The 10,805-nt window shown below is 34.4% G+C and overlaps 1 long non-coding RNA gene and 1 gene segment (V, D, J or C); both read right to left on the bottom strand.

Annotated features, from left to right (window-relative positions):
- Positions 1-322: 322 nt before the first annotated feature.
- On the bottom strand, positions 323-2,061 carry LOC128013096 (Ig lambda chain C region-like). The segment is given in 3 exon segments: positions 323-814; positions 1,960-2,011; positions 2,047-2,061. Coding segments are annotated over 3 exon segments (384 nt in total).
- Positions 2,062-6,582: 4,521 nt separating this feature from the next.
- LOC128013572 (uncharacterized) lies at positions 6,583-10,321 on the bottom strand. The gene is made up of 6 exons (XR_008183344.1): positions 10,011-10,321; positions 9,021-9,120; positions 7,906-8,021; positions 7,704-7,788; positions 7,068-7,195; positions 6,583-6,962 (listed from the first exon to the last, which is right to left on the bottom strand). It is a non-coding gene; the product is annotated as an uncharacterized LOC128013572 (long non-coding RNA).
- Between the last annotated feature and the right edge of the window lie 484 nt (positions 10,322-10,805).

The following is a 10,805-nucleotide window of genomic DNA, read 5'->3' as shown; positions in this document are numbered from 1 at the left end:
CAGCCCTATAATTATTATACTCAGGACAGAGGCTCTTTTGTTTAATTGAGTTTTTATACATTTTTATAAACTATTAGATAGCATGCTTTTCTCTCTATTAGTCAAACTCATTTCACAGAATACTGACTCAAACTGTGAAACTGAATGTTGAACTCATATTTGCATTCGTGATTGTGTTCCTCTGAAAATAGAGAAGATACTGAATATGCAGGTGTTTTCATGGTCCACTGAGTTAAGTTTATTTATAATACATTAGCTAAATACCCCTAATTCAGTGAAAGACCTTAAACAAGAATTACAAAAAAGGGACACAAAGTCACAATTATATTTTATTTAACGACTGAATTTTAATAAAATCACACACATATGTTCTTGTATGAAGCACGCAAAGCAGAGCAGATGCAGATGCGAGCGACTGAAGCTGGATGTGGAGAATGAAGGAGTCGCTCATGTGCTGTTAGTCTCCATGTGAGACATGAGTGAGAAGAGCAGCAGATCTACTCTGAACACTGCTGTCTCGTCACGTGTCCAGTGAGCGCAGGCTGACCGCTCCGTGTGGCCTCACAGCTCACTGAGACGCTCTCCATCCACTCCTGCTCAGAGAGAGTCAGGCTGCTGCTCCAGCTGTACAGACCGTCCTTCTCCAGGAGCCCAGCGCTGCTCTCCTGAGACCTGCTGCTCCCGTCCACCTTCCAGCTCAGGCTCCAGTCTGACGGGAAGCCCTTGCTGGCCACACACACCAGTGTCGCTGTCTTCTTTGAGGAGATCTCTGCACTGGAGGGCGGCAGGACGCTCACTTTAGGACGAGTGACGCCTGACAAACACACAACAGTCAAAGCAGTCAAGAACAAAGCTTTTCTCTACTTTCTAAAAGTTTTAAAAAAATATATGAAAGAGAAATACAATGATAGCTTTTCTTGGTCATTTTAAGTTACTGAAATACATTTTTATAAAGCAAGTTAACAGCAATGGAAGTTTGGTGAAATATCTTCTTTGATCTTCTTTGAAATACCGTCTTTGATATTATTTTCCTCTAAACCACTAGATGGCATAAAAACAAAGATCTGCTTTTTAAGATGCACATGTATATTTGGCTGATCCTTGACACAATTGCTTTTTTTCCAATGTAGTAACTTAAGTAGCAAATGAGAATCTTTCAAATGTATGCACATATTTAGAGAAGAATGATTTCTTAACTATTTTTTGAGATAATCAAAGCAACAGTTTTTAAATAATAAAAGTGTATGTAAAAGTATAGTATTTGGGGTAAAAAGAGCCACTGCTGTTGGGGCTAAAGACACAATAATTAACATGATAATTAATAGAAGAATGACTTTTCCATTTGTTGACATGACATGGTTAGATTCAGATGGTAAATATCATATATTATGTTGGGTGTATTTAGATGAAACCATCATATTTAAAAACATGATATTAATCATTAATTGCTTTTTACAATTATTTTGTTTCTGTATTTTAAAAATGTATATTTTTTATATTAACTTTTTAATGACAGTATATTTATTGAACAAAAATGAATAAGCAGAAAATAGTACAAAGTTTGCTAAAGTGATTGTTTTTGTACAAGTTTTAACTAAGACATTATTTTTAAAAAACAAACATTATTTTTGCTGAAGTATTTAAGTAAATATAATAACTGCAGGAGTTCATTACAGTGTTTGATGACAGCACGAGAAGATTGGGTACAAATGTTTTTTAAAGTACAGGAAACATAACTTTTGTATCTACTTTTAATTATTCGAAATATCTGCAGGTTTTACTTAAAAATCAACACTATAATCTGAAAATGTATGTTGAGGTTGATTGCCAAACATTCAATGTGAACAAAAAAATAAAATTAAGAGATATAAATAAACAAAAATGTATATCCTTTCAATAGCGTAACAAAGTGTTTGTCAGTCAGTTGTTGTATTAATAATGAAATGATGATTGACTTACTGCCAACATCCAGTTTGGTGCCGCTGCCGAAAGTCCACCACAGTGATACAAACTAATAGAGCAGCTGAACAAAAACCTCCTGAACGCTTCACTACAACCCATTCTCACTCCAAAGGCGTCAAAAACCGAAGCATGGTCAAGCGCCCCTAGCGTCACTTTTATGACGCCAAATGTGCCTCTCGGCGTCGACTATCGAAGCACTACGACCTTCATTGCTTTCAGTGGGAAACTTTTGGCGTCAGAATTCGACACGAGGACATGAGATGTTTATCGCTATGAAATCACGTTCAACAAGTCTCATTCAGCACACATCGCGATACTTGCTATCAGTTCCACAGTTTGGGTGAGTAGTCGTATATACGCTCTTTTAATGCCTTTTATCAAATGTATTCTGTCTTCTTTATTAATCAGATTAGTGCCATATGTTTAATCGCTGTATTATATCGGTCATCCGCGGCTGTCTTTGAGTTTCATTGCGTTTAAATAAATGAACACAGCTGCTAATTAGTGTGATTAAACTCTGTCTGTCACGTGACGTGCCATAGACCTTCGATCCGTTTTATATTATTATTAATTTCAGGATCAATGATGTAAGTTGTATTTGTAGTAAAATCATGGTAATCACGACACAATAGTAATAAATGAAATGTGAAGTTAAAACACAGTAAATGGGACATTAGTAACTGTAACTGTAGTTTTACTATGATATATTAATAATCAATACAACAATACAATAATCACCAAACCAGCTATGTGTGTATCACTGTAATGTTAGTGTTTTTATGTGCTTTTATATGACAGATATCACAGTAATCATGTGTTCTGTACCATGCTTTTAATACCTTTTAATGTGAATCCAAAAAAAAAAAAAAAATCAAATTAAAAATAAATAATAAAACATGTATTTTTCCATCTTGCAGTTCATTCATATCAGTTTATATATATATATATATATATATATATATATAAATAAATATTTTGCTCACAGATCATTATTAACATTCTGTATATAATTCAATTTTATTTTCTCTCCCCTTTTTTATTATTTATATTTTTAGCTGAAAAGACGTAAAGGCAGTCAGCCCAGTGGTGTTTCTGGAGAGGGATTCCTTCAGAAATGGAGAAGACAGAAAGCTGCGGTGGCAGATATATGCAGCAGTAATTCTGTGATAGTTTGTCTCTTTTATCAAAAATTCCTGCTGTTATAATTTGTACAGCATTTGTTGTTTCTTAAACTGTTGCACTGTCCAAATACCCACACTTGCCATCTTTTCACTTGACCACTTGATTACTTATTTGAAGTCTTTCCTGTATTTGGCCTAGTGTTCGAGTGAGCATGATGACCACGAGTGTGTGTCGAACTTTTCATGACCTGATGACTGTGTTTCCCAATCCTGATCCTGGAGAACCCCAGCACTGCACGGTTTTGGTGTCTCTCTTATCTGCCTTGGAGTCTTCACTGATGAGCTGATGAGTTGAATCAGGTGTGTTTGATCAGGGAGACATCTCAAATGTGCAGTGTTGGGGTTCTCCAGGACCAGGATTGGGAGCCACTGCCTTATGGGACACTTATGTGTTTAAAGAGATTTTTAATATCTAATTATCAATATTTCACATACTGTACTAAACACATCACAGTCTTAATAATCCAGTTTAACACTTGTATGATATTGTACAAGCCCCAGGACGGTCTCATCTGACACTATCAAAAGAATTCATATGACTATAGCTTGTTATTAATTACTTGCTTTCAATAATGGATTCATTTAACATTTAATTTTACAGCATCTTTACAGAGGCTGCTTTTATGGTCTAAACAAAACACAGTGTAATGTATAAGTTGAATGTAATGTAATATTTCTGTTTTACAGGATTGTTTGAGGATAACACTGCAGTTCTCCATCATGCACAAGGACTCACCTCGTTAACTCTTTATCCCCCACACACACAGATATGGTCCCTGGATCAGTGATTAGACTTTGCAGTGGTTTGATTTTTGCAGAAGATGTAACTTTGTTTTATTTATAAGCTCATAATGAATACATTACAGAACCAGTGATGAAAACAATAGTTAAAAATAGTATTTTTCGTATTGATAAAGCATTTTGTTCTCTTTTTCAAGCTTCATACAGTGAACTTTTTAGACTTTAATTAAGAGTTTTAGTAAAGGAGATATTCATACACAGTCATCCCCTAGCTCCAGTTATGAAGTGAATTCATGATGTTATGTCAAAGCTAGCAGGTGTTTTTTTTCCTGAACACTTTCTCTGTCTTCCATTGTTCAGACAATCAGTGTTTATTTGATGCTGTGCTGATTGAGTTTTATAGATGATATTGCACACTTGACATGCATGTCTTCATGTTGGTTTTTTTGTGAGTTTGAAACATTTACATTGTGTTGTATAACATTTTGGTCAATTTTATTTTTTTAATAAAATTGATCTTTTTCCAGTGTTCTCTGAAAGACATACTGTATTTACTGTTTTGTTTTTTAATAAAAGCATTTTCATTTGCATACTGAAAATAGTTAATGTTTACAACATAACTGCCTTTTTATTCTTTATGGTGGCAAAAACGAGCTTGGTGACAGAGGATGCAGTGTAGTAATTTGGGCATGTTGTCTTTAAATGAGTTTGACATATCAATAAATAATGGAAGATCCTTACAAAAATATGCATGTTTATTATGCTTTATGTATTTATTTGTTCATTCATTCATTCATTCATTTATAATTTCTGTTTTTATTCCTAGGGTTCAAATGGTAGAGAATGGTAAATCACAGAAACACAATTTTTTAACTTTAAAACACAATGTAATATACAATGTAAATTTTAGAAGCACGTCATTTGATTAGTAAATATATTTGTCTTTGGTCAAAAAAAAAAATATACAAATCTTAAAAATGTGTCTTATATTTAATGAGAGGAATCTATCTGTTGGATACAACTGCGACTGCTGGGCATGTGCACATCAATATTGCCCAATTTTTGTCAAGCTGAACAACGGAGGAAGGTGAAGACGTTAATAAAACAGAATCTAATAAGTAGCAAGCTTAATCTATTGTTAACCGAATCTATCCCTTCAGCCGAAAAACGAAAGACATCGGTCATACATGGATAAGGAAGTGTGACGCTGCTGCTCAGCTTTGATGTCATTGGCTATGACTTTTCAGGACAGTCTGTGGTTGGACTATCTTTTAACCCATATTAAACAGCGCATCATGTTAAAAAGTATGTTTTGCTCCTATCATCACATTAGTAATATATTAAGTCAACAATGAAGTGTTGCTATCTTGACAAAAATGACATCTTTAGCGAGATCCTAATCCTAACCCTAAGCATAACTTCAATGAACTACAAAAACAGCCCCCTAGTGTTGCCTTTCTATAGATAGAACGACGGAGGCTTGTGGGTAATGTAGTTTAAAACTTTTTATTAACGAAACTAAATTATTTATTTATTTTAAGGTAAACTGGATATCTAAATATGTTTATTGTGCAAACATCTGTGATATATTTGAGAGGCAGGCTGAAATGTGGTATTTTACAGTGAGCAATATTTAAAATGCTTTTATGCCAGCTTTCCACTTATTTCTGAAAACTGAGCTCAACATTATTTTATCAGCATAGCATAAGTAATAATCCTGCCCATTTTCTCTTTGATATGTTAATTGGACTCTGATTTACAGCCATTTGAAATGTACAGTTTTGGGCTCTTCCGGGGGGTGCTACTGGGCCCCTGGGGGTAGCAGGGCAGTAAAACCTACATATATGTATTCTCCTCCTCATGAACAACAAACTGAGCTGAGTCACATTTATATCTGACAGTTTTCACAGTCCTCTGTTTTCTATTCTATTCATCATTGCTATTATACCTTTTGACAGGACATTGTGAGGCCATCTGATGAAACATGGAAAAATTATAAAGAAATGATTTAATAATGAAAATAATAGATTATTTCTTTGATTTTTGAAGTAAATGGCAAGAAATATAATGGATGAACCTGCAACAACTTGCCATTATCTATTCCCCACAGTAAAGCAGTAATCAAGGACAATGTATACACATTGTGATACTTCACTATTACACAAGGACAAATTCATGCAGTGCTAAGAATATTAATTTATATATATATATATATATATATATATATATATATATATATATATATATTAGCATTATATATAACTAATTAGCCGAAATCAGTGTAAAAATGTCCTCCTCACCCCCATATCTTGCTCCTCATGTGCTGGACATCAGTAATGTGCGTGCTCTTGGTTTTAATGCAGTACAAGATCCACGTTGATCATTCCTGCTACATTCTCAGTTATCCTTCAAGTGTTTGTAACAATAAAGCCCATGGAACCATATTGTAATGCAGAATAATTAATCTTGTAACTCCCTGTATTTCACAAAAAATTTGCATATTTGTTACTAAAATATAAAAAAAATACTTTCTGGTGTACTGATGTCCCAGATGTAATTAATCCGAACAAAAATGTTTATGTCTTAAATAAAAAAGTAATACCAATAATTAATATGTTGTTTTTCCAAGTCTAAAATAAACACACATGAGCCTACCTAGTAAAATTATGTATTTACCAAGAATCTTCAGAACACAATATTCACCATTTTCATTTTATTGAAGCATAGACTATAAAGTTGATAAAGTAGCATCAAGACAAATAAGATTCAATGAAAATAATTATCATCAAAGATACATTAACCTCATATATAAATCAGTTCACACAGATGAGTGATGAAATGTCCTTAAAAGTCACACAGTCCCATCCAGTCAACTGTGATACAGATCATGTGATACATATAAGACATGAGATACTGTTCCAGAAAATAATGATTCCCATCATCACATCTAAACTGGTTTCATCTCCCCATCGTGTTCTTCTTCTCTCGTGTCTGGAAACAGTTTGTGGTTGATATCCAGCACTGATGTGGTGTAGCGTTTTCTCAGCCAGAGGATCTCTCAGTCCTAACATCCCAGACCTGGTCAAAGTGAAACAAACAAACAATGCAGATGAAGTTGTTTAATGGACAGAGAGCTCAGCTTATGTTCTGTGTGATTTTACCCCTGTAGTACTGTACACTTACCATTCTTCAAGCTGCTTTAAGACCTTTTGAGAAGCTTTTTCTCTGAAGACAATTTACCACATCCTCTTCTGTCACTCCTTTCAAGAGCATCACTTGGTCAAAACCTCTCATTTGGCTGATGAGATCATCTGTACAAATAAAAATACTGCAATAAATATGTCATTCTCCAAGAATTAAGAAAAAGTTACAGAAGCAAAGGTCTTGCTCATGAGACTGCATTAGCATGTGTAGTTCTTAGAGACTCTAGAACTGATCTAATGTTGCAGTAAATGTGTTTTCTTCCTCTAGAATCTTTCTCCAAAGTTCCTGACTTCTCTCACAAATGTGTTTTAGTCTGTGCAGTGTAAGGCCTGGCTTCAAACCAATCAACTATCAATTCACAATTTATAACATAACATTTACAAAACAATGAAATAATGTCAATTGTTGTTAATATCAACTAAACCAATTGCATGATACTTGTCTGCTTTTAAAACAGGTGGTGTGTTTTTAAAAACATAATATTAAAAATGTCCAGTCACACTTTGCTAACATGCTGTAATTGTAATAGTATAAAACGAAATCAAGGCTGACATGACCAGTTCTGTGAGAGATCATCATAAAATGTTGTATAACATTGCTTCAACACACACATACCAGAGGACTTCTGTTTGTTTGAGCTCAAGATGGCCGTCTTCATTCCTCATCCTGAGCAAATCATTTCCTTGGTCTTCCTTCTCTTCTGTGAAACAAGATAATCTCTACTTACTCTGTGTGCAATTAATATTGCTCATTAAACATAATTAAGTTAATTTAAGTAAGATTCAGACCAGAGCATTTTTGGAGTAAACAAATGTACCTGGGAAGAGCTGATCATGGCAAGATTCGCTGAGACTCAGTAATAGCTCTTTTAGGTTTTAGGAAGGTTTGTGAGGGTTGGCTCTTAAAATAGCTGTTGAGCTCGATATTTTAGACCTGAAAAAGAAGAACAGCATTATCTGGAAAAATCCTGTAAGACAGAAGGAAGGACATATTATTAATAACGTGCAGCTTGTACATTACACCTCTGTAAAGATGCTGTAAAATTAAATGTTAAATGAATCCATTATTGAAAGCAAGTAATTAATAACAAGCTATAGTCATATGAATTATTTTGATAGTGTCAGATGAGACCGTCCTGGGGCTTGTACAATATCATACAAGTGTTAAACTGGATTATTAAGACTGTGATGTGTTTAGGGATCTTTTTTAAGACTTTGACCCTGTCCAGATACCCACACTTGCAGTCTTGGCCACTTGAGAGTGTGTGTACATGACAGTGTGTGCACAAGACTGTCCCCGGTCTTAATAATGCCAAAGCACAGCGTCCTTAACACACACTAAACCTCTCCAATACTGCTCCGGAGCGCTATACAAAGCTTAGTGTATCCCATCATGCATCATGTTTTGGAATAAATCGTCAGACTTTTTGCCGAGATCTCACAAGAGGTCATGGAAAGCTGTCCAATGTACAGTATGTGAAATATTGATAATTAGATATTAAAAATCTCTGTAAACACATAAGTGTCCCATAAGGCAGTGGCTCCCAATCCTGGTCCTGGAGAACCCCAACACTGCACATTTGAGATGTCTCCCTGATCAAACACACCTGATTCAACTCATCAGCTCATCAGTGAAGACTCCAAGGCAGATAAGAGAGACACCAAAACCGTGCAGTGCTGGGGTTCTCCAGGATCAGGATTGGGAAACACAGTCATCAAGTGATGAAAAGTTCGACACACACTTGTGGTCATCATGCTCACTTGAACACTAGGCCAAATACAGGAAAGACGTCAAATAAGTAATCAAGTGGTCAAGTGCAAAGATGGCAAGTGTGGGTATTTGGACAGTGCAACAGTTTAAGAAACAACAAATGCTGTACAAATTATAACAGCAGGAATTTTTGATAAAAGAGACAAACTATCACAGACTTACTGCTGCAAATATCTGCCTCCGCAGCTTTCTGTCTTCTCCATTTCTGAAGGAATCCCTCTCCAGAAACACCACTGGGCTGACTGCCTTTACGTCTTTTCAGCTAAAAATATAAATAATAAAAAAGGGGAGAGAAAATAAAATTGAATTATATACAGAATGTTAATAATGATCTGTGAGCAAAATATTTATATATATATATATATATATATATATATATATATATATATATATATATATATATGACAATAAATATTTATATATATATATATATATATATATATATATATATGACAATAAATATATATATAAATATATATATATATATATATATATAAATAAATATATATATATATATATATATATATATATATATATATATATATATATATATATATAAACTGATATGAATGAACTGCAAGATGGAAAAATACATGTTTTATTATTTATTTTTAATTTGATTTTTTTTTTTTTTTTTGGATTCACATTAAAAGGTATTAAAAGCATGGTACAGAACACATGATTACTGTGATATCTGTCATATAAAAGCACATAAAAACACTAACATTACAGTGATACAAACATAGCTGGTTTGGTGATTATTGTATTGTTGTATTGATTATTAATATATCATAGTAAAACTACAGTTGCAGTTACTAATGTCCCATTTACTGTGTTTTAACTTCACATTTCATTTATTACTATTGTGTCGTGATTACCATGATTTTACTACAAATACAACTTACATCATTGATCCTGAAATTAATAATAATATAAAACGGATCGAAGGTCTATGGCACGTCACGTGACAGATAGAGTTTAATCACACTAATTAGCAGCTGTGTTCATTTATTTAAACGCAATGAAACTCAAAGACAGCCGCGGATGACCGATATAATACAGCGATTAAACATATGGCACTAATCTGATTAATAAAGAAGACAGAATACATTTGATAAAAGGCATTAAAAGAGCGTATATACGACTACTCACCCAAACTGTGAAACTGATAGCAAGTATCGCGCGATGTGTGCTGAATGAGACTTCTTGAACGTGATTTCATAGCGATAAACATCTCATGTCCTCGTGTCGAATTCTGACGCCAAAAGTTTCCCACTGAAAGCAATGAAGGTCGTAGTGCTTCGATGGTCGGTCCGTGTACGTTTTGATAGTTTGTTTTCCAATTTGAAATGAAATAAGCAGAAACGAGAAAACGGCCCCTTTATTCGTTTTTCGTTTTTTTGATAAAAACGAAAAACGAGATTTCGGCTTGATTTTTCGTTTTTTAGTTCAGAGACATAAAACGAATAAATGACTTCAAAATTCCTTTTCCACATGTGGGCGGTGCTAAGACGCCCCCTTCCGCCGATTGGTCAAGCAAATCTGAGCATGTTACGTCATCAGTTGTCGCTCAGGTCTGTTCAACAAAATAATAGTCCTCTAACGTTACTATGGCTACCGATTCTTAAACTGTGCAGGGCAGATCCTGTTGGGCTTTCTTCTGTGCAACTTTACGCGTTTTACAGAAATCTTTACATCAGAAATATTAAATATTAGTCTGCCACCAGCCCGTTTTAATTAGCGGTGCGGAGTTAAATCTGTGTGGTGAAGTTGCGCTAGACAGCGCCGAGCGGGAGAGGATCAATGACCAGTGTTCGGTCAGCAGTCAGAACTTGGTACCGATGATGATGAAATACATTTTTACTGAAAATGACCCGCGAGTATGATTGACAGGACGATAGCGGAGACAATTAGAAGCGCAATATAACGTCTGTAAAAAAAAAAAAA

Source organism: Carassius gibelio, chromosome B24, assembly GCF_023724105.1.
Source record: "Carassius gibelio isolate Cgi1373 ecotype wild population from Czech Republic chromosome B24, carGib1.2-hapl.c, whole genome shotgun sequence".
Taxonomy (NCBI): domain Eukaryota; kingdom Metazoa; phylum Chordata; class Actinopteri; order Cypriniformes; family Cyprinidae; genus Carassius; species Carassius gibelio.
This window is presented reverse-complemented; position numbering and strand designations above follow the sequence as displayed.